The sequence below is a fragment of the Lepidochelys kempii genome, chromosome 8, assembly GCF_965140285.1.
Source record: "Lepidochelys kempii isolate rLepKem1 chromosome 8, rLepKem1.hap1, whole genome shotgun sequence".
Lineage (NCBI taxonomy): Eukaryota > Metazoa > Chordata > Testudines > Cheloniidae > Lepidochelys > Lepidochelys kempii.
In genome coordinates this window covers 54,883,627-54,907,004 of record NC_136387.1, presented here as the reverse complement: position 1 = coordinate 54,907,004, position 23,378 = coordinate 54,883,627, and the positions used below count along the sequence as shown (strand labels likewise).

General features: G+C 44.6%; 1 protein-coding gene across 10 annotated transcripts in view; it reads right to left on the bottom strand.

The window, feature by feature from the left end:
- The window catches only part of SMG7 (SMG7 nonsense mediated mRNA decay factor), a 102,593-nt gene that overhangs the window by 42,342 nt on the left and 36,873 nt on the right, over nt 1-23,378 (bottom strand). For 6 of the 10 annotated variants that reach the window (XM_073356636.1, XM_073356634.1, XM_073356626.1 and 3 more), the window contains 7 exons: nt 15,033-15,064; nt 13,847-13,964; nt 12,007-12,139; nt 4,229-4,400; nt 2,824-2,895; nt 1,584-1,734; nt 990-1,125 (listed from right to left, as the gene is read on the bottom strand). In XM_073356636.1, the coding sequence (XP_073212737.1) occupies nt 990-1,125; nt 1,584-1,734; nt 2,824-2,895; nt 4,229-4,400; nt 12,007-12,139; nt 13,847-13,964; nt 15,033-15,064 (814 nt within the window). Of the gene's footprint in view, nt 1-989; nt 1,126-1,583; nt 1,735-2,823; nt 2,896-4,228; nt 4,401-12,006; nt 12,140-13,846; nt 13,965-15,032; nt 15,065-22,202; nt 23,369-23,378 lie in introns of those variants that run through there. The other 4 variants (XM_073356633.1, XM_073356632.1, XM_073356630.2 and 1 more) reach the window with 2 other exon arrangements.

Sequence of the window (23,378 nt, the reverse complement as noted above, 5' to 3'; positions counted from 1 at the left end):
AGAAGCAGAGAATCAAAAGTGGCACTCCAAGCTCAGAATACAGCCTATGTTTTAAACATTTAAATTAACCTTTTGTCTCCAACAGAAGAACACATTTGGATAAGCAATATTAAACTGCAGAAAAAAAATCATGCTGTCTGTGTAGGTGAGTAGGGCTGACCCATTATCAGCCTCACCACCAAATCTTTGCAGCCTGCACCTCATGCATAGGGCCATACCAAATTCACGGCCATGAAGAACATATCATGGACCGTGAAATCTGGTCTTGTGTGTACTTTTACCCAATACTATAAAGATTTGAACGGGGAGACCAGCATCTTTCAAATTGAGGGCCCTGACCCAAAAGGAAGTTGCAGGAAGATCACAAGGTTATTTTAGAGGGGTTGTGGTATTGCCACCCTTACTTCTGAGTTGCTACCTTCACAGCTGGATGGCCGGACTGAGGGCCCAACTCTGCAGGCAGCAGTGCAGAAGTAAAGGATGGCAAGCCTGTTCCATGCTATCTTTACTTTTGCACTGTTGCTGGCAGCAGCTCTGCCTTCAGAGCTAGGCTCCCAGCCAGCAGCCGCCCAGATCCGAAAGCAGTGCCACCGCCAGCAGCCGCACAGAAGTAAGTAAGTAAGTAAGGAGTACCGCAACCTCCCCTACAATAAAACTTTGTGACCCGCCCTGCAAGGGGTCAGGACCCCTACAGCTACAACACCATGAAATTTCAGATTTAAATAGGTGAAATCATAAAATTTACAATTTAAAAAATCCTACAACCATGAAATAACCAAAATGGACCAGAAAGGAATTTGGTAGGGCCCTACTCATGCATATCATGTTCTATTTCAGGATGCAATACACTTACCCTCTGGTCAGAAATACTTCGTCAGTTTTCTTAAAGGAACATGTTTTTCCAGCATATTAAATCAGTGAAAGACTAGATTCCTGGATAGATGTTAGATTTCCAAAGTGAAAAATTAGGAATTTTTTGTGGCACTAACCTTGAACTGTTCCTCCAGTCTCTCTCGAAGAGGGCTCAGCTTCTCCAAGCCCTTACTCAGATATACATGGCCATGGAACTTAATAAATGCCTTGATGAAGTCAGACACCCCCCATCGAGTCTTCACCTCATCCCGACTGCAGTTTGAGAGAAATAGTTGGCTTCAGTCTTTGTAAATAGACATAGCTGCATAGACTAAGGATCTTCCAGGCAGAAACAATGCTAATAGCTGCATCCCCTTCCCAGAGAAAGGACAGGGGTGTGAGAGAGAAGAGGTAGTTTCCACTGTTGGCTGCCCCTACCCAAGAGATGTGCTGGTAACTTGATACAGTTCAGTTGCCCCTCAATGGTGCTCCCACCCAAGAGGATCTCAGATACAGGTACCTCCTGCTCAATACATATATAAGGCGGATGTGGCTGGAATGGGGGTCAGTGATCTCCTACTTCTGTGTGCACATTTGGTACTATGAATGCTTATCTGTGGTGGGTATACACACAGACACACCAAATAAGGGAGGGAATACTTGCCAGGACAGAGGCAAAGGGAGTGTTAGTTATGAATAACTACTCACTCCCTAGAACAGATCAGCCTCACCTTTCCAGTGCTTTAGAAAGTGCTTTTTGTAGATTAGTGGAGGCAGCTGGGAAAGGGAACTTCACAGCAATGCTTCTGCAGTAGTAGAAAATTGTGGTCAGGTGGTCTCCTTTGGAGGAAGCTAAAATAGCCAACTGATTGTAAGGCTGACCTAGGGGAGAAGAGGATGACAATTTCTCATGGAGTGAAGTGATCTTTTCTTCAACTGTAACCAAATCTATTTGCTCTAGAAAAGAAGCTCTATTTCAATCTAAATCTTAGCTATAAGGACAGCAAGCTTCCATTTAAAGCCTATATATCCTTTATACAGATCAGATTAATTTGCTGAACCAGTTATTTGGCCCCATCTCAGCACTGCTATAATTCACAAGCTACAGAACTCGTGGTTCAAATTTTCACAAATCTATTAAATGTAAAAACAGATGCAAATGACTTAATAAAAAAAATTGTCTAAGCAGGAAGGTACAGTCAAGGCCAGGCAAAGTTTTGCCTCTAATATACCAAATCAGAATCTACTAGAAGTTACTGATGTAATACAATTTAAAATACATAGGACAAAAAAAGACAGCTCCAAAAATTTAGAAGTCAGTTTTAGATGACTACTGCACTAACTGAGTCCTGGTGGGTGTGGCTCATAAAAGTGGTTTGCATTCTCGCTACAGAGCAACCTGCAGCAAATGGGAATCTGTATTCTGTTCATTGTAGTTGAATTAGTTCTATTCAGTACTATATCACTGCACCTGCATAAGGAGAGAGATCAGGAGAAAATAGGGAGTCAGTAAGCTGAACTACAGAACCACCTCAAATTTGTATGAGTGACTCGGAGACCCCCTGTGAATTACTGAATTTTATTTATTAGTAAGTAAATAATTAAAGAAAGCAAAGAATGTTTGTTCATTTGACAAGTGCAGTATAGGTTTAATAATACTTCATACAAAATTCATAAATGTACTATAGCATATTCTGTAACATAGCTCAGTCTTAATACTACGAGACCTCACTATAATACTTTGCTATTAATCCTTTGAGAAATGAAAATAGATTGTGTGTGAACTATGGGTGAATGCAGATTAGAAGTGTGAATTATCAAGGTTCTACTGTAACTTATTGCTGGTATTTTATTTTTTTAATAATCAAGATCTTAAAACTATTTCTCCATTTTCTATGGAGAAAAAAGCAAACGCCTGAAATACTGATTTGGGATAGTAAACTCAGCAGAATAGAGGCATCTCAGACTCACCATTGGAGGGAACAAGCTGAGCTGCATGTCTATAGTAGGACTCTGCCTGGCTGGTCTGATTCCTGTAGCGAGCTAAAAAAGGAAAGAAAGGCAAGTTCAGACAGCAGTTTGTCTTGCTGCTCAGAGGGCTAAATTCTCCTCAACATTTCCAAGTATTTGGTCCTGCAGATTACAAGTACATACAGTTTACTTGAGGAGACCCATAAATGTCTTGCAAATACTTTAAAACAAACAGTAGGATTACATACCGAGTACCCGAAAGAGTACAAGGAACATCAATTCACTTTTAGTTGCCCTCCCTTTCCCACTCCTCTTTCAGGTCCCAAAATCACAGATTACCAGCTCTTATTCACTACCCTCAAATACACTGTGTCAGACACATTACACAAAAAGCTGTGAATGCTCCTCATTCCTCTTGACACTCGGAATATTCAATACCTAGTCCTAATTTTAAAGTAGTTGCAGGTTGCCTTTTGCAATAACCCCTTCTACAAAAAGTTTAATCTAGTGTGGATCATATAATCTAAATATGTAAAGCACCACAATAAAATTATAAATGGAATAAACCTTTTGAATTTAAGTGTACCTGGATGCAAAATAAAACAGCCAGGCTTATGAAAGTTAGACTTCTTACCATGTTCTTTGTAGGAAAGACTGTTTAACATAGGCTCTCTCTGACATGAACGCCTGTTAAATGTTGCAACACAAATTCTTGTAATAGCTCTTGCAATTTAACAGGTTTCTACTTTTCACTGTCTACCTCTGCAAGAAACAGAGCTCCTCTAGATGAAAACACAAGTCTAAGCAAATCATTAGAAATCACTCTTCATAATATCACTGCCTTCGTGCATCACAGTCTTTCAAGGGCTCTAACACTCCAACATTACATTTCAGACCGTTCAAACTGTTCAGTCTACAGGCAGCAGTTCAAGGCAGAGTACTTGGTCTAGCACAGGGGTGTCCAACCCGAGCCTGAGAAGGCGCCAGAATTTACCAATTCTGTACATTGCCAAAGAGCCACAGTAATACGTCAGCAGCCCTCCATCAGCTCCCCCACCCCTCTCCCAGTGCCTCCCGCCCACCAGCAGCCCTGCCAATCAGCTGTTTCGTGGCACGCAGGAGGCTCTGGGGGGACAAGAGGGAAAAGAGAGCACTGCAGGCTCAGGGGAGAGGGCGGGAGCGGGTGGAGTGGGAGCAGGGCCTGTGGCAGAGCCAGGGGTTGAGCAGTGAGCACCCCTCAGCACATTGGAAAGTTGGTGCGTGTACCTCCAGCCCCGGAGTCGGTACCTATACAAGGAGCCACAGGTTGGCCGCCCCTGATCTAGCTGCAGCACAGGTTGCACGGATTCCTTTCCAAGTTTATGCTATACAGAGCATCTCATCTCTCCTTGCTCCAAACACTCACCAATGTCTCCGAGGTGGACAAGGCAGTGCTGGCAGATGTATGAGCAGGAGCTAGACTGCGGCTTCACAATGGCGCTGGTGTGCGTCTGTTTATTGCTGATAATTCCCAGCTGGGAGGACTTCACACGGCAGGGTAAGTCTACATTAAACACTGTGCACAGCTCCTGTAATAACTAGAAGAAAAGCCCTGGTTTAATAATAAAAATCAGACAGTAATCAACACAGCAATGTCAAAGCAGTGCAAATACTACTACTACTGCATCAACAACAACAACAGAGTTGCATACCCCACCATAAAGAGCACCTCCATAAAGAAGACATGTTCCCCACACTTCACTGCCCAGAGGCAGATAAGTAGGGGGCAGAGGGCAGATGCAGATCTGTTACCATCATTTTTAAATATTTTCTGAGAACAGCAGTTACTAGTTAGGTTTTCCCTTAAAATTCCTGACTCCAAAGACTAGTTTGGGTAAAGAATTCACAGGAGAATAAAATTACTGAATTCTTATAGTACCACTTTCTTAAATGGGCATCCATCGTATTCTCAAAGTATACAGCAAGGTCCAGTGGATGTACACAATACTTCCTAATATACCTGTATGGCAGTTTTGAACTGAGCAAAAACATGCTTTAAAGCAGAAGTGGGCAAACTTTTTGGCCCGAGGGCCACATCTGGGTGGGGAAATTGCATGCAGGGCCATGAATGTAGGGCTGGGGCAGAGGTGCGGGGAGGTGTACAGGAAGCAGCTCAGGGCAAGGGGTTGGGGCAGAGGAGGGGGGGCAGAGTGTGGGAGGGGGCTCAGGGCAGGGAGGGGTGCGGAGTGTGGGAGGGGTGTTGCAGGAGGCTCAGAGCAGGGGGTTGGGGTGCAGGACGGGTGCCAGGTATGGCAGGGGGCTGGAGTGCAGGAGGGGTGCGGCGAGGGCTCAAGGCAGGGGGCTGGGGTGCAGAAAGGGTGCAGGGTACGGCAGGGGGCTCAGGGCAGGGGGTTGGGGTTCGGTCTCCAGCCCGGTGCTGCTTACCTGGAGTGGCTCCGGGGTGGCAGTGGTGCGTAGTGGGGCCAGGGCAGGCTTCCTGACTACCCTGGCCCCATGCCGCTTCTGGAAGCGGCCGGCACCAAATCCCTGTGGCCCCAGGGAGTGGGTGAGGGGGAAGGGGGTAGAGGGCTCCATGCGCTGCCCTGCGGGTACCTCCCCCGAAGCTCCCATTGGTCTCAGTTCCCCATTCCCAGCCAATGGGAGTTGTGGGGGGCGGTGCCTGCAGGTAAGGGCAGCACATAGAACCCTCTGCCCCCTCCCCATCCCCCAGGGGCCGCAGGGACATCGTGCCAGGGGCTTCCAAGAATGGCGCGGGGCCTGTGGCACCACAGGGGTGGCAATCCCACGGGCCGGATCCAAAGCCCTGATGGGCCGGATCTGGCCCACGGGCCGTAGTTTTCCCCACTCCTACTTTAGAGGCCTAGTTCAATGGGCTTTAAGACAAGACACTGCTAAGTCTTTGTAGCATGTCAGTACACTGTGCTATCCGTAGATATTGATTCCCCTTTAGACTGGTCCAAAGAGTTCAAGAAACAGACTTGGAAAAAAAAAATTCTTATGCTTTTTGCTCTCAACATAAAAGCTAAAAGTACACAAAATTTATAGTCTGTGCAGGATCCCATTCCCTTAAAATACTGTTAATGAAATTCATGGAGAAGGAAGTCCAAGATCACTTAGCAAAAAGTTAGATGGGAGGAGAGCACTACCTTTTCTTTATGGGAAAGAAGCTCTTGTGTCCAACTGCCAGAGGCAAAGGGAATATACAGGTAAAACCTGAGCAATTGAGAGGGGAAGGGATTTTTAAACTGATTGAGCAGAGCTGAATGTTAACTACAACAGTTTCAACATCCCTACCCCTTCAGATAAAAGCCAAGAGAGTGCCCACTACAGTTCTCTAGTTGTTCATGACATCCACTGGCATTTTGTCTGACTTGATAGAATGCCAGGCCAAAAATTATAGGTGAGAGACTCAAGTTCCAAAGCAGAGACAGTTGTTACTGAATCAAATACACTGAACGCTGATGTGAGGGAGTGCTGAGGAATGACTGAGTTTTGTTTTCCCGGTTAATGCTTTTGTAGTTTTGCCTAGAGGCTTCTGGCAGAAGCTCTTGAACCAAGAGCATTTTGCTACACCATAACGGAAATACCTATGTACAACCTTATTACTAAGAAGTAGACAGAGATGTAAGGAGTACTTTGCAGCCCTGTAAATTCACTTTCCCCAAAAAAATTTTAAAAAGGAGAATAAAGTGTCTTTTAGCTTCATATTAGCTGCAGACAACTGAATCAAAAAGACAGGCAGGTGAGACAGTCAACTCTTATTTATGTATTTGGCACAATCTTCCAGAGTCTGAGTAATCACTTGGAAAGTACCTGTCTTGGGCTGCAACATCTTGGCAAGGTTCAAGAGTCTCTTCCAAGAAAAGCACCTAATTCATAATAGGTAAATACTGAATAATAAGCTTTCTCCAAGACAGAAGACTCAAACTTTTAATTTAAAATGTGATATGATGAATAAAGAACCATCCAGAACTAGTCTTGTGATTAAGAAAGAATAATAATCCAGAAATAGAAATTGCATTGCTGGGACAGGTAAGAGCACTTCTTTCATTTGTCCTTTTAACAATAATTCAAACAAAGTCTTTGAAGGCATACAAACTCAAAAATCCTCTTCCGATGTGCCTTTGTATATCAGAATTGCCACTAAGTAACAAAGAAGGACTACTTGTTAGCTGGTATCTGTGTTGGAAACCAAAGACATAACATTGACCCCTGAATGTTCTCCAGCTGGTGATATGAAGGGTCACATAGATCATGGCCAATCTATCAAGGATGAATAAGCAGAATGCTTCCATTCTCAGCTAAATCTACATAGGAAGCCCAAAAGGGAACCGTAGCTGGTAAGGCTGACGGGGACAGAGAGCTTATATCCCAAAAGTTCTTGGATATGATGGTTTCCAACTTAGCAACTTTCTTTACTCAAGAAAGGCACAGATGTGTCACTCCTAAAAATCTTCAAAGTTATAGCTATGAACATCCTTGAAGGTTAAGAGGTGAAATGTGATATCAAAGTCTGCTTCAATTGTCCAGACAATACAGAAAACAGCAGCACAGAAAATACATATGGCATCAAGCATTTATGGTTTATGTGCTGCTTGAAGAGTCAAGTCCCTCAAAGCAGCTTCTCAAGAATGCTTCAATTGCTCTTCCGATATTGAGGATTTTGTCCTTCTCAACTAAGAAGAAAAAACTAATGGTACTTTTTCAAGCTCTGCCCATAATACTTCACCCCCTGCCTACTTGAACCTTTAGTCATTTGATAAATGTGAAGGTCTTACTTCATGCACATTATAGTTACATTTTAAATGTACTTTTTGCTCAGACACAGTAAGAACAGTCTTATCGTATGGACAAAAGCAAGATAAAGAATCCCTTAAAAGCAGAACATCTCCAACTGATGAAGAGGAGAGAAACCTCTGAAGTGATCTTCCAATATACAGTGTGATAGGTATTCATTCTCAAAGATGCCATCTGCACAGCAGTTTCACTCCTGAGCATAAGTAGCTTGAGTGAGGTCTCCAAATTAAAAGCAAATCAATTAGCACTGCAGTGAGCAGAGAAAGAAAGACAGCCTATGCCACAACAACATAAAAGTAACATGAACTTTAGCATACTTCAGGGAAGAAAGACACTTCCAAAAGACAAAGGTGTAAAAACAAGTAAGGCCACAATGAGAATCCTCAGACTGTCAGAAGTTGGCTAATTAATATAAGAGATATCCCAAAGAGAGAACTCCAGAAGACAGGAGAGTCTGCTCTGCCTCACCCATCATAACTCACTCACATATCCTCCAGTACTGTCTGAACAAGAACTCCTTTTCCTAGAATCTGAATTAAAGTTATAATGCTTCATGCGGTTGTGCAGGAAAAACCATGGCAGCTTTGCACATATTCATAATTTAAGTAGACCTCATGCAGCAAATGAAGCAGCTATATTTTGGATATTCTGTGTTGTGGTTCCTATAGGCATCAGACAAGGATGACTTATGAACTTTTTACTGGTAGTGGACTGGTAATGAGAGAGACCACAGAACAATCAAGGGTCATACAATGGACTTTCACATAGAAGTTAGAGCACCTTGACTTTGCAGATGACATCAGCTTGCTATCCCATACCCACAGAGACATGTAAGCCAGCACAAATGATCTCCAGGCTTATGCACAATTAGTAGGGTTGACAAACTTCAAGAAAACTAAAATTATGAGAATCAACCCAAAAGAATCATCAACAACACTTTCTAGGACTAATATGTCACATATCTTGGCAGCACTGTAAGCACAACAGGTGGAACAAAGACATTAAAGCTAGAATAGCAAAAGCCAGCCATGCTTTTGTAACTCTAAAGCCAATCTGGAGAAACAGAAATCTTGTCCTCCAAACTAAACTTTGAATATTTAACACCACTGTAAAGTCAGTCTTACTATGTGGTGCTAAAACTTGGAGTCTCAAGACCTTACTATCTAACTTACAAATTTTCATGAAAAACTGCCTTAGACATATCCTCAGTCTCAGATGGCCAAAATAAAAAGGTGAAGAACTCTGGAGAATGATGAAACAGAAGCCAATAGAGATGACTATGCCATACATGGAAAGACCCAAAATATCATGACAGGCAGGCATTGGACAGGAACCCTCAGGGTAAGAGGTGGCAACCTAGACCAAGAATAACATGGAAACACACTACAGAAGCAGAACTGAAAGCTATCAAAATGACAGGGAAAGAAGCTAAGACTGCTTCAGGAGACTGACAAAGATGGAAGACTCTGGTGAAGGCCCTACATTCTGCATGGAATGGAAAGGCATAAAATGAAAATATCTAGGGTTGGGATTATCAGGAGTGTAAGGGAGTTGAGTGCTCTTAATATTAATCATAACCCTTTTACTGTTATCAAATCTCCACCACAGTATCATTTTAATTTCATCTTTTTAAAATGGAATGGCCTTCTATGTAATCAGTTTTATAATAGTTTTTAAACAGCCCAATGAGTAGAGCCCTACCAAATTCACAGCCATGAAAAACGCATCATGGACCATGAAATCTGGTCTCCCCCCCATGAGATCTGGTCTTTTGTATGCTTTCCCTATGCTATACAGATTTCACGGGGAAGACCAGCATTCATCAAATTGGGGGTCCTGACCCAAAAGGGAGTGGGGGGGGGGGGATCCACAAGGTTATTTTTAAGGGGGAGGTCACGGTATTGCCACCCTTTACTTCAGCGCTGCCTTCAGAGCTGGGTGGCCGGACAGTGGCAGCTGTTGGCTGGGCGCCCAGCTCTGAAGGCAGTGCCCCACCAGCTGCAGTGCAAAAGTAAGGGTAGCAATGCCATACCATGCCACTCTTACTTCTGTGCTGCTGCCTTCAGAGCTGGGCAGCCAGAGAGTGGCGGTTGCTGACTGAGGGACCAACTCTGCAGGTAGCAGCACAGAAGTAAGAGTGGCAATATCATACCACACCATCCTTAATCCCTCCAGCAGCCCAGTTCTGAAGGCAGCACTGCCACCAACAGTAGTGCAGAAGTAAGAGTAGCAGTACTGCAACCCCCCCCCCCCCCAATAACCTTGTGACCCGCCCCTACACACACACACACACACACACAACTCCTTTTTGGGTCCAGACCCCTACAGTTACAACACTGTGAAATTTCAGATTTAAATAGCTGAAAATCATGAAGTTTACAATTTTTAAATTCCTATGACCGTGAAATTGACGAAAGTGGACCATGAATTTGGTAGGGCCCTACCTATGAGGCCTCAGCTGATCACCACAGAAACATCTCCCCAACTCCGCAACTGGTGTTCCTTCAAAAGTCAAAAGATTGCTGAGGGATAATTATGGGACCAACAACAGTAGTAGCTGTGTTTATTAAGATTACATGCAAAAAAACTATGTTAGAGGAAGATTAAGGTTACAAACTCAAGCACTTTGTGTAGTGAAGGAGACTCCTCTGTACGACCCCCCCCTTATTTGTTACAGAAGGTAGAAGACATGTAGTGGATTACAGAAAAGGAAAGGATGGTCTCAGGGATAAGGCAGCTAAAAGTTGCTCTGGAGAACTGGATTCAATCCCTTCTGCCACAGTTCCTACATCAGGGGTGGGCAAACTTTTTGGCCTGAGGGCCACATCAGGTTTCTGAAATTGTATGGAGAGCCGGTTAGGGGAGGCAGGCATGGTATGGCCCAGCCCCCGCCCCCTATCTGATGCCCCCGCTTCTCACCCCGACGCCACCCCCCCCCGGGACTCCTGCCCCATCCAACCCACCCTGTTCCCTGACTGCCCCCCGGGGGACCCTTGCCCCATCCATCCCCCCACTCCCTGCTCTTGGTCCCCTGACCGTTCCCAGACCCCCTGCCCCTAACCCCTGCCACCCCATCCAACCCCCGCCCCGCTCCTTCCTGACTACCCCCCTGGGATCCCTGCCCCTGACTGTCCCCAGACCCCCTGTCCCTAACTTCCCCCTGCCTCCCCATTCAACCCCCCTTCTCCTTCCTGACTCCCCCTGCCCGGACCCCTGCCCCATCCACCCCATCCAACCCCTTCTCTCCTTCCTGACTGCCCCCCAGGATCCCTGCCCCCATTCAACCCCCGTTCCCCACCCTCTGGCCACCTCAACCCCTATCCATGCCCTGAACTCCCCTGCCCTCTATCCAACCCCCCCTGCTCCCTGCCCCCTGACTGCGCTGCCTGGAGCACCAGTGGCTAGCAGCACGGCTACACCAGGACAGGCAGCTGCGTCGTGCCGCGCAGCACAGAGCACTGGGTCAGGCTGGGCTCTGCAGCCCCGCTGCCCAGAGCATTGCACTGCACAGCGGCGTGGCTCCAGGGGAGGGGGAACAGCTTTCCGGGCCAGGAGCTCAGGGGCTGTTCTTTGCCCACCTCTGTCCTACCTGATGCTAGTCAGGTCACTTAAGCCATGCTTTTCAAAAGGTGGTTAACTAATTGTGTGTTTCTCATTTTATGGATGCTTGAACTTGAGACCCTTGGTCTGATTTTCAGAAGTACTGAGCACTCACAGCTGCAACGGAAATCAATGGGAGCTGTGCTTTGAACATATGAAGTCCTCTATAATGCGAAATACTCTAAAAATCAGGTTCAAGGTGTCTCAAATGCTTTCCAAAGACAAGGTTCTCGGGTGGTTTTTTTCGACACTGAAAACCAGTATATTTTTCCCTAATCTCAATCAGAAACAGCTGAATGGTTATGGCTGAAATAAAAATAAAATAAATAAAAATGGGGGTGGGGGGGAGGGCACAATTACCCAGCACTGAAAATTTCAGCCCAAACAGTTAAAGTTTGGCAAACTTAAAAAAAAAAAAAAAAAAAACCCACACAACTGAATCCAGGGGTCTTACAACGAGAAGCATCAGGTAACCTTAGTAAGAAGCTGGTCTACCAGCTTCACCTATAATAAATATTTTACCATTTTTAGACTCAGACTGCTGTAAGAATGAATACCTCATGCTCTTCCTTCTCCATGTACAATATTAAACAATTGGTCAAGTGCATTATAGGAGCTTGTCTGCCTCAAGAGTAAGCAACTGCTGGAGAGAACATACTAAGTTTGACAAAATAAACAGTGCAAAATAAGCAGAGGAGCTGCATACATTCACTATCAGGGCAAAAGTGTAAAAAAACTTGCTCCAAGGTTGTATATTTGTATGGAAACCAGTGTTTCAGAACTCACCTGTGTGTAGAAACCACTAGCTGCCTCTAGGAACAGAGAAAGGTTCGCCTGAACTTCACTCCGATTCGGGTTTGCTCGGTTTTTTGCCTGCCCCTGAAGTGTTGTGATCTGATTCTTAAAAGCATGATTCCAGCTGAGAATAAAACACAATTCTGTTGGCTACAGCAGTGACTCACTGGGCGGACACTGAGCTCCCTGAGAATGGGAAAAAACTGTCTGTTACAATTATAAGGCACCTGGAGCTAATTCCATCAAAGCTCTCCACTTATTCTAGTGCCTTAACTGCTCCCTTTTAAAATGGAACAGAACATGCAGTGGAAATCTAAAGTCAAACAGGGAAGAACGGCAAATTCCCCCAAATCTCCAAAAAACAAATAGATTGTTTACAGCATTAACAATTATTTATTTGCTGCCAGCACTAACCAGCATGTCAAGCACTATTAGTCATAAAGCTTTGACCATCAGTCTCATGGACAGACTTAGAGAAACTGTTCAGGAACTGATGTCAGGCCAAAATGTCTGAACATCCAGCAGCTTTAACATCACGCTCTTCCAGACTCTTTGCCAGGGACTGGAAGAAATGCAGACTATTAACCAAGGCTGGTACAAAAAGATGCTCCTGTTCCTCAAATAAGATCCAGGGGTAGAAGCTGGGGGACAATCCAGCAAGAACCTCACCTGGCTATGAGGAAGTCATAATGAATGCCCCACTAGAGCACTAGCCCTATATGATCTCTCCCCAATCTCTGGCATGGAGTCTTTGTCCCTAAATTAGTATGAATGAACATTTGGAGCTCCTCCATCACCAGTTTCCCAAATGCTCAGAATGGCAGTGTTAGGGAAGATTTCCTGCTCTTCTGATCCGCCTTTCCTTGATGGGAATAGAAAGGCAAATGTCTCTTTCCCCCTCTTTTCAACCTCACACAACTGAGGGGGGCTCAATACCACTAGTCCTCACCCCATAAGAGGATCTTCGTCAGTGATGATTGCATCACCCTCTTCTCATGCTGATCACGAGGATGCTTCCAGCTTGTTTTACTAACACATAGCACTCTACTTCTGTGCTTCAGCTATAAGGCAGGGTGGCACTTGCCCATTTGTAAGTTAGAGTTGACATGAGTGGGTAAGCAAGTGTGGTTTTGAGTCTTTTGTTTTTGAGTCTTGTTCTGAGCTGCATCTCACTCACATGGCTCTCAAGTGGAGCTAGATCCCATCCCCTGACCTCAGTAGGAGCTACACTATATTTACTAAGGCCGAGTGCCCAAAGCTTCTTCCATGTCAAAGATTATGTGGCAGAGCAGCTCCTCTTAGACAGAGAAAAACAGATTATTCACCTGTTCGACTAAAAAGGCAGGTCCATGGATTAGAATTCTCAAATATTCTCAAACAAGTTTTTGGGAATGCTGAAGGGATTTCACTAGGAATTACATATTGGAAAGTCTCTATGCAACAAGTGACACCCCTCTCTCCAACATTAATCAGTTCCATAAATCATGGATCTCACTCACAGTGTGTATGCTACACATGCCTAAACAATGAACTATTATGTACAAGTCCTTTTTTGAGAGTACAAGTCCATTAGAGATTTTCTGATGGACAGCATGGTTTTCCCCAAAGTACTTAAGGGCAGGAATTGTAAACATCCTTTCATTCCCCATTCCCATACATTCCTCCTAGTTCTTTAAATTCAGTGTAAGATTATTCAAAATGCATTTATTCAAGCTTCCACTTACAAAAAAATTGAGCCCATTTTATAAGTTGTACCCACTCTTCCATAAGTCTTGGAAGGATCCTGCTCTAGTTCACAACACATGTGAATACTTGCGATTAGAATACTTACAGGTCCTGTTCCACTTTCTTGTCTAAAGCATACTCCAGATCAGTTACTAGCATTTTCTGGTATAAGTCCTGCAGAGCCTGTCTGGATGTCCAGACTTCAGCTGGACCCAGCTTTGAATCTGAGCATCAAAAAACAAAAGAACAGATTTACCATGTCCCAGTACACAGAACAGCATTGTTTCAACTGATTTTTCTCATTCCTGCCCCAGGAAAGAAAACACCATGTCGTGCCACATCCAATGTCATGCCACACCTCCCTTCAATTACAGCTTCATCAAAAAACAAAAACTAGGAAAACTAATGAATACCAGGAAGAGATTTTCAGGCTTTGCAACAAAGGGCCAAAATGACAAGCTGCTAGAAACCAGAGGATTGCACACGAATTTCATATGCAAACTATTTTACCAAAAGCACATCAACATAATATTTATTGCAGTTCTGAAAAAAGACTAAGTTACCACTTATATAAATTCACCAGCAATAAAAACATGCTATCTTGTAAAAGCCAGAAGACAGATGCTGAAAAGCTGCATTTTAGGACTTCGCAGGCTGCATTTGGGGCACCCATAAGTTAGTGTTTGACACAGCAGTTCCAGCATCTTTGGTGCTAGAAACCAGAGACAGATCTTTTCTCTTACTGAGAATATCTGCTGTTCATTTTTAAATAAGCATCAGATCAGTCATTACCCAAGACATATGAGCTAGGTCCAGTCCTCCTCTCTCCTCCCAGGTGGAAGATAGGACTCATCCTACATCACCAGCTGGGACAGAAAAGGACTCGTCTCTCCATAAGTGTTTTAAGGCACTGTATGGGAGTTTTAATTATTTAAGTTTCAAATTTTCATTTTCTATCTATAGCAGGGAGTATAGTCACTTGTACAGCATTCTCCATTTAGCCACATGGGAAGAATAGACCTTTAACAGGACACCACCTACACACTACAGAGAACTTGGAAATCCCAGCTATTCACTAGATCATATTTATAAGTAACTGTTTGAACTCAGGATTTCAGTTAGGTCTCAATGTCCAAAGTTAAAATGAAATTTTACAGCCTGCTTCTTTTATGCCCATCGTCTCACTCCTATTAGGAGTCTGGTAAGCATTTTGTATCACTACAACACAAAGAAAAATAGGACTCAAACACAATTTTAGTTACTGCACTAACGGTGAAATAAAAGACAATTACCTGTCATGTCAGCCTTCAGGACTTCTGCCTGCCTGCAAGAGGAAGACAGGACAAGACATTAGATATTAACAAGGACTGATGAAGATAATCAAGTTACACCAAACAAGTGGGGAGGGATGCTGTTGTTGCTGGGGTTTTTTCTCTTTTTAAAACACAATTGCTTGAGTGTGAGGCAAAGACAAGGGTTCAAGTCTTTTTAGGGATTGTATATACCAATATAAGCTAAGATGTGAATTTAAACCACTAGAATTTGTCATGTAGACACTTACGCTCTTATAAGAGTGGCTTCACTTTAGTTTATGTTGCTTTGAAAGGGTTTAAGCTAAACTGATTTAAGCCACTCTGATAAAAGCCACTCTTGTACCAGAAGAAGAATGTTTACTTGGGGAGTTATACTGGTATAAATGAATGTTACTTACCTGTAATCACAGTTCTTTGAGATGGACTCTGCATAGTCACACTCATGGGATGTGCTGGCTAGTGAAGTTCAGGCTGTCAAGCCTTCTCATAGCAGTGCTTCTTAGAGCACTCATGCATCCCTCTTATCCTTTGACTTTGCATTCATGAACGTTCTAAGGACAAGGCTATAAAAGGTGTCATGGTGCTCCTTACCCACCTCAGTTCCTTCTATGGAGTCTTAACAGAATCTTGACTGAGGAGTCGGAGGAAAAGGGGAATATGCAGAAACAATCTTGAACTCCAGTTACAGGTGGGTATCCTTAATTTCTTCAAGTGTCCTTAGCATATTCCCATTCATGGGATAATTTGGCAAGCAGTACCCCATAGATGTAAGGTGGAACTCCAAGTCCTAATTTAAGTCCTTGAAGTTCTGCTCTGCCAAACTGAGTGTCAGATCTAGATACTAGGTCAAAGGAGTATTGTTTTGTAAAGGTACGTATAGAGGTCCAAGGAACAGCCTTACAGATCTCTGCAATTAGAACATATCTGAACCTGGTCTACTCCTAAATGTTGGGTCGACTTAGATACATCACTCAGGGCTGTCAAAAATGTCACACCCTGTCTGACGTACTTAGGTCAACCTAACCTCCACTGTGGGCACAGCGAAGTAGACAAAATAATTCTTCCATTAACCTAGCTACCGCCTCAAGGGGATGGATTTACTACAGCAGGGGTGGGCAAACTACAGCCCACAGGATTGCCACCCCTGTGGCGCCGCGGGCCCCACTCCGCTCCCGGAAGTGGCCAGCACCATGTCCCTGTGGCCCCTGGGGGAGGGGAGAGGGTGGCAGAGGGCTCCGCACACTGCCCTCGCCTGAAGACACTGCCCCCCATAGCTCCCCAGTGGGAGGTATCTGCGGGTGAGGACAGCATATTGAGCCCTCTGCCACCCCCTCCCTTCCCCCAGGGGCCGCAAGGACGTGGTGCTGGCCGCTTCCGGGAACGGCATGGGGTCAGGACAGGCAGGGAGCCTGCCCTGGCCCCGCTGTGTGCCACTGCCACCCTGGAGCCACTCCAGGTAATCGGAGCCAGGCCAGAGCCCGCACACCAAACCCTCTTGAACCCCGCACCCCAGCCCCCTGCCACACCCCTCTTATACCCTAACCCCCTGCCCTGAGCCCCCTGCCGCACCCCTCCTGCACCTTAAGTCCCTGCCGCACCCCTCCTGCATCTCAACCCCCTGCCCCGAGTCCCCTCCTGCACTCTGCACCCTTCCCTGCACCCCTGCCCTGAGCCCCCTCCGCCCCAATCTCTTGCCCTGAGCCTCTTCCTGCACACATTCCCACACTCCTCCTCATACCCCAACCCCCTGCCCCAGCCCTACATGCATGGCTCTGCATGCAATTTCCCCACCCAGATGTGGCCCTTGGGTGCCCTAGATGAGGCAACTTTTCTCCCCTCTTCTCTGGCTGCGAGGAGGAGGGCATTCAAGGAGAATACCTAGCAGTAACCTTCATTTTATCCCACTAAGAAGAATAAGCTTGTCTCTTCAGGTTCCAGTAACTTATGGAATTGCGAATTTGTACGGTGTACCTGCACTACCAGAGTAAATGTTGATACAGAGTGAATAGGAGAGGAAGAAACTACTTCCTCCTCCAGAACTATCTTTGGATCTGATGCAGTCTTCAGAACTGGGGAAGACTCTTAGGCAGGGATATACCTTGAACCAGAATCTTAGTTTTTGATTTAGGATCTGATGTTATCCAGTCTAGATGCAATCGATCTGAGGATTCCCTCAATTTCAATTTGTCCCTGCTAACACAAGCCTTCTTGTCTTGGAACTGAAGTAGAAAGATCCCAGGGGTTTCTCCCGTGGTTTGGCCTTCATCTTACAGGCTGAAACAGACTGAGTCCAAGTGCCTTTAAGGTCAGTCTAATGATCTGGGGGGCCTGACTACACTGAGGTGCTGGATCTTGATCCTTGGGCAGAGATTGAAACCTTCTACATAGTGCTCTTAATGCCAGAGGTGTAAGGAGCAGACATAGGCGTTTTCATCATGAATAGGGATCCCCTGGATGTGTCGGGTTCAAGAGGCTCTAGAACCAGAGATTCGTGAAGCAATAAGACTTACAGGCTGTTGTCGCATTCCTTGCATTCCCTCAGGGTAAGTGTGCTACAGACAGAGCATCTTTAAGGAGAGTGACCCTGCCCAAGGCATTTTGTGTGGGCATCCAACACCAGAAAAAGACGGCAAGACAAGAGTTGCACCTTTCAAAAACAAGTCTGAACTTTCAGATCTGCCATGGAACCAGTCGTCAAAACCAAAATTAACTACTATCTATTATAATAAAAAAACCCTTTTCCTTAACCAACTAACCTTTTCATTAAAGTGACACTAAAAACTACACTAAAGTAAACCACTAAATTCTTTGATAGAAGAATCCTGATGGGATAGATGTGAATCTCTCCAGATCTATCTGCTGGTGTGGCTGGAAGGAACTGAGGCAGCAAGCAGAAGGCACCACATCCCCTTTCACAGCCTTGCCCTCAGAACGTTCAGGAATGTAGGAGAGGAGAGGTAGGAAGGATGCATGAGTGCTCTAAGATTAGGTTCCACTGTCTGAGCTGATCAGGTCAGCGCATTCCACGAGTGTGAATATGCAGACGACACTCGAAAAAATTATAATTGATGTACCTATACAACAATAACTAGTGAACCTTTCCTGTGTAGACAAGCCCTTAAAGAGTAAGAACAGTTACAGTTTCAATATGTAGGAAGAATATTTCTGAACCACTAAATGTCCCAAATCAAAGCCTCCATTATGTGTCTATATGGCAGATGCATCTAGTTCTTCTGTTTCGCACTAGAGATAAAGTACCTTTTTTTTTTTTTAATTGCATCTTATAGGTACATCATAACACTAGCTATATTGACTCACCCTTGAGTTTAATACCCAGAAAAAAATAACTCATTCTTAATGTTAATTGTTAAGACTAACTCATTTCCAAAGATCAGTTTTCACCAAGTCAATTACCAATTTATGTCAATTCTTTGACCTTAGAATAATTACTACCATTTAATATTGAACACAAGAAACAACTATTAATAAAATGTGTTCACTGGTACAGCATATTTCAATAAACCTTATCTGCCCATCTTGGAACACTACATTTATGATTTGAAATAAACAAAACCTCTATTCTTTTATTAAGTCCCTATACTTGTCATAATGGAATCCACATTTTGAGGGCAGGCCCTAACAAAGTACAAGTTTATAAAATAGGCAATGGAAATTTCTTAAATATCAGGGCATGTCTATACTACAAACTTTTGCTACCGCAAGTTACATCGGCATAAAGCCACTGCAGTTAGTGTATCACTTGTGCACATGCATACTTGGCTCCTCGAACTGGCTCCGCATGTACTCATTAGGAGTGTGTCAATATGAAGTGCCAAGCATAATGAGTAGGTAACCCAGTGTGCAACCCACCGCCGCCCAATGCACTTTCTTTTGAGACGTTTTGGCAAAGCACAGTGGGGCAGAAAAAAGTTGCACAGGGGGACTGGGAGTAACAGGTCAGCTTCCCAGCATGCAACTGTCTCCATTCCAACATGTTATCTATATCCCATAATTTTTGCGCCTTTTTAAAAAAAATCCCACAAACCTGCATGGCCTTCTTTGCGGTCTGCCATCTTTGACAGAAGCCTGGAGACTGCACAGCTCTGAAATATTGTCATAAGCATTGCAAACACAGGACACATGTGTGATATTCGCCTCCGGTGTTATCTGGACTGGTGATCTGGTAGGTCAGTGGTCTCCAAAGTTTTTGGATCGCGCACCCCCCCGATGCCGCCAAAGCAAGAAGAGTGGAAGACCTGCCGCAGGCGTGCCGCCGAAGAAAGAAGAAGGGAAGACCTGCCGCAGGCGTGCAGAGCTGCCGCCAAAGAAAAAAAAAAACGGCAGAGTGCTGTCTGGCAGCGCTCCTCCTGGGATCCTCTGGCGCACCCCACTTTGGAGACCACTCTGCGAGGTCACTTCAATCTTTGACTCTGGGAGCCAGCCTCACCCTGCTCTGCTGTGAGAGCCCCCCTCCTGGGCTGTTCACACACAGCCACTAGCATGTAAGCTGCTCCCAGCTACTAGCAACCGAATGACACTAGCCAATATCTCTGGTCCCAGACACAACCCTGGGAACCTCCGTCTTTCACTGTCCAGTTATGCCCACTGGACGCTGCAAGCTTATATAAGTTCGTCAATTTAACAAAGAAATTGATATGTACCAGGATTGTTATCCCAAGGGGAGCCTCTGACACACTTCAAACCAAACGCACTGCTTCAGGTAGAACAAACAAACAGATTTATTAGCTATAAAGACAGACTGATAAGCTAAAGCATAACAAGTCAGATCTGGTCAAATGAAATAAAAGCAACACACATTCTAAGCTGATCTTAACACTTTCAATGTCCTTAAAAAACTGAGGTGCTTCTCACCACAGGCTGGCTGGTTACTTTTCAGCCAGGCTCTCCCCTTTGATCATTTCAGTCGCTTGGTGGTGGTGGTGGTGGTGGTGTCTGTAGATGTAGGTGGAAGAGAGAGAGCATGGCAAAATGTCTCTCCCTTTTATAATGTCCTTTCTTTCCTCTTGGCTTTGCCTCCCCCCCACCGCCACATCAGAGTCAGGTGAGCATTACCTCATTGCAGTCCCAAACTGACCGAAGGAAGGAGTGACTCCCTCAAGGGTCTAACAGATTCTTTTGTTGCTGCCTAAGCCAGTGTCCATTGTTCCTGTGAGGCTGGGCTGGGTTTGTCCCATCCATGCCCTGACGAGGTGTGAACTGCCTCTCTGTTCTTGGAGAGTTTTTGCATGGGCTTGCTTTAAGCCATGAGAATACATTTTCAGCCTCATAACTATATACATGAAAGTATAACCTATAAGATTACTGTAACAAAAAAAACCCAAGTACTTGTGGCACCTTAGAGACTAACAAATTTATTTGGGCATAAGGTTCCAAATAAATTTTGGAGTCTCTAAGGTGCCACAAGTACTCCTTGCTTTTTTTGCTGGTACAGACTAACACGGCTACCACTCTGAAACCTGATTACTGTAACAATTGCTACAACATCACTATAAGAACCATGTTCAGTGCATGATGAGACTTCCAAAGACACCCAACGTGACAAACTCTGCATTGGATACCACACAATCATTTTATAAAGATGAACATAGGGGCATAGGGTGTTACTCCAAGGTACAGAGCGCAATAGCATGATCCTCCAGTATTTGCACAGCCATCTTAAAAACCAAAATCAGCGTGGAACATTATGATTTCTTGGAGGACAGACTGCTGTGCAACATAGTGAGAACCAATTTGAGGCTGTTGGTGGCATTCATGGAGCAGCTGCAGATAGTGGAGTGTCACCTCTGAGCCCAAGAAATGAAAACTGACTGGTGGGATTGCACTGAAATGCAGGCTTGGGATGATGAGCAAGGTCACATTCCTAGATCTGTGTGCCAAGCTTGTGCCAGCCCTCCAGCTCAGGAACACCAAAATGAAACCTGCCTTGACAGTGAAGAATCAAGTGGCAATTGCATTGTGGAAACTTGCAATGTCAGATTGCTAGCAGTCAGCAGGAAAAAATTTTGAAGCTTGAAAATCCACTGTGGGGGTAGTTCTGTGTGCAAGGCCATTACGACTGTTACTCTAGGCAATGTGCAGGTCATAGTAGATGGATTTGCAGCAATGGGATTCCCAAACTGTAGTGGAGCAACACACAGAATGCAAATCCCTATTTTGGCATCAGACCATCTTGCCACAGAATACAAAAGAAAAGGGTACTTTTCTATGGTATTGCAACTGTTGGTGGAGCACCGGATACGCTTCACTGACATCAACATTGGCTAGTTAGGAAGGTGCATGACATGTGGATCTTTAAGAAGAAAGGACAGTTCAGAAACCTACAAACAAGGACTTTTTTGCCAATGTTAATCTGCCAGTTGAGGAAATGTTGACATGCCAATAGTAATCCTAGGGGACCTAGTCTACCGCTTAATCCCTCAGTTCAGGGAGCCACATGCTGGCCATCTCAACAGCACCAAGTAAAGATTCGACCACTGGCTCAGCAGGTGCAGAATGACAGCTGAATGTGCTTTTGGTAGACTGAAGGAAACTGGCATTATTTACTCACAAGACAGTTAAAAAAATCCCAATGGTTATAGCTGCCTGCTGTGTCCTGAACAACATTTGTGAAGCAAATGGGGAAAAGATGCCTGCTGTTTGCTGAGTGAACAGCCAGACACAAGGGTGATTAGAAGAGCTCACTGCAGAGCTATATGGCTCAGGGAGGTTTTGAAAGAGTACTTACCCAATGATCCACAGTATTGCATTGTACTGTACTGTGATCTACCTGGCCCTGCTATTTTAGGACCTCTTAGGAATTGTTTGGTGCTTCGTGTACAGCTATAGAACACTGCCAATGCACCTATTAATTTTGAAGTGGTTGTTGTCCTTTTATGATTATTACACTGTCACTGATCTAATGTGTTGTGTCACGCTATACAGTAACAAGTGAATAGGTGCTTTCTGAACTGCTAGGAACTCTGCAGCATATGTTGTGAACTACTAATGATGAATTCTTTTCCACATAATAGAATTTTATTCAGTAACAAAACCAGTGCAAAAAACCAAAAAGCCTGTGCAATTTAAAAGCAAATACATTAAAAATGTAATATATTAATGGAACAGAACTTAAAGGGAAAGAACACTCACGTCCATTTTAGCTATCCATACACCAAACCGTGGCTTTCACAGGTCAGAGCATGTGAAGCTGTGGCTGTCCTTAATGTTGCCCCAGGATGGAATGGTAGGGTTAGAAATGTGGAATGTTTAAAGAGGTGCTGCAATGGAGTTCTCATTGGACTACAAAAAAAGAGAGACGAGCCTTGGACTGTTGAACCTGTAGGTCTGCAAGAGAGTCTGCAGCATCTGTTTGTTGCTGGAGAAGCTCCATTATGTCCTGATGCATCTCCCTCTCCTTTTTCCTGTCTAGCCTTTCTCCAGGATGTCTGCAATGTTCAGGCCCTTTACTCACAGTCTAAGGAGATCCTGCAAGCCAGCACTGCATCAAACATGTCATCCCAAGTCCTCTTCTTTCTACTCTCTATCTGGCTCTGGATCTGCAGGCATGGAGGAAGAAACCCCTTGATGTCACAACGGAGCAGCTGCACATAAAACACAGAGGTACTACTGTCAATACAGTCACAATGGAAAGTGAAAGTTAAGATTCAGAATTCCCTTCCCTTGCTCCTCTAAAGTTTTAAACAAGACATGCTTATTGACATTTCTGCTTCGGAGTGCTTGTGCACAGTGCTACTCATCATGATTGCTGTTAGTATGGCCCGCCGGGGGGAAGGGAAATGAGAGAATAGCTAGGTTGCATAAAACTATGAGTATAGGCAATGGCACTGAATACTGGCACCATTTTTCACAGGTAGTGGTGATTTAGCGGATATCTCACTCCTGAAGTAACAAAGGCATACAGAGCACAGCTGCTGCTGGAGTCCCAAAGCTGCCTGGGACTGTATGCTGTTAGCCTGTGTACTGCAATGGTGCCTGCCCAAGTCATCACTGACTGGCATGGGAAAGTGTTCTACTGTGGAGGAAAAAATAAGGCTGCCATCCCTAGAAACCTTCGGGAGAGAACTGCAGAGTACATCCAGGAAAGTTTCATCGAGATATCTCAGGAGGATTCCAGGGACATTCCCGTGTATAAAAACAAACAGCTCCGTGTGGCCCCCTTGCTTAACTCTACAGAGGAATGAAAAGCAGATAACTCTACCTCTCTTTGTTGTACTGCTATCTCATCTAATATGGGTAAATTAATGAAAAGTCAATAGCTGTGTCCTGTTAAGCTGTGGGCATCATCAGTACATCATTGTAATAGGA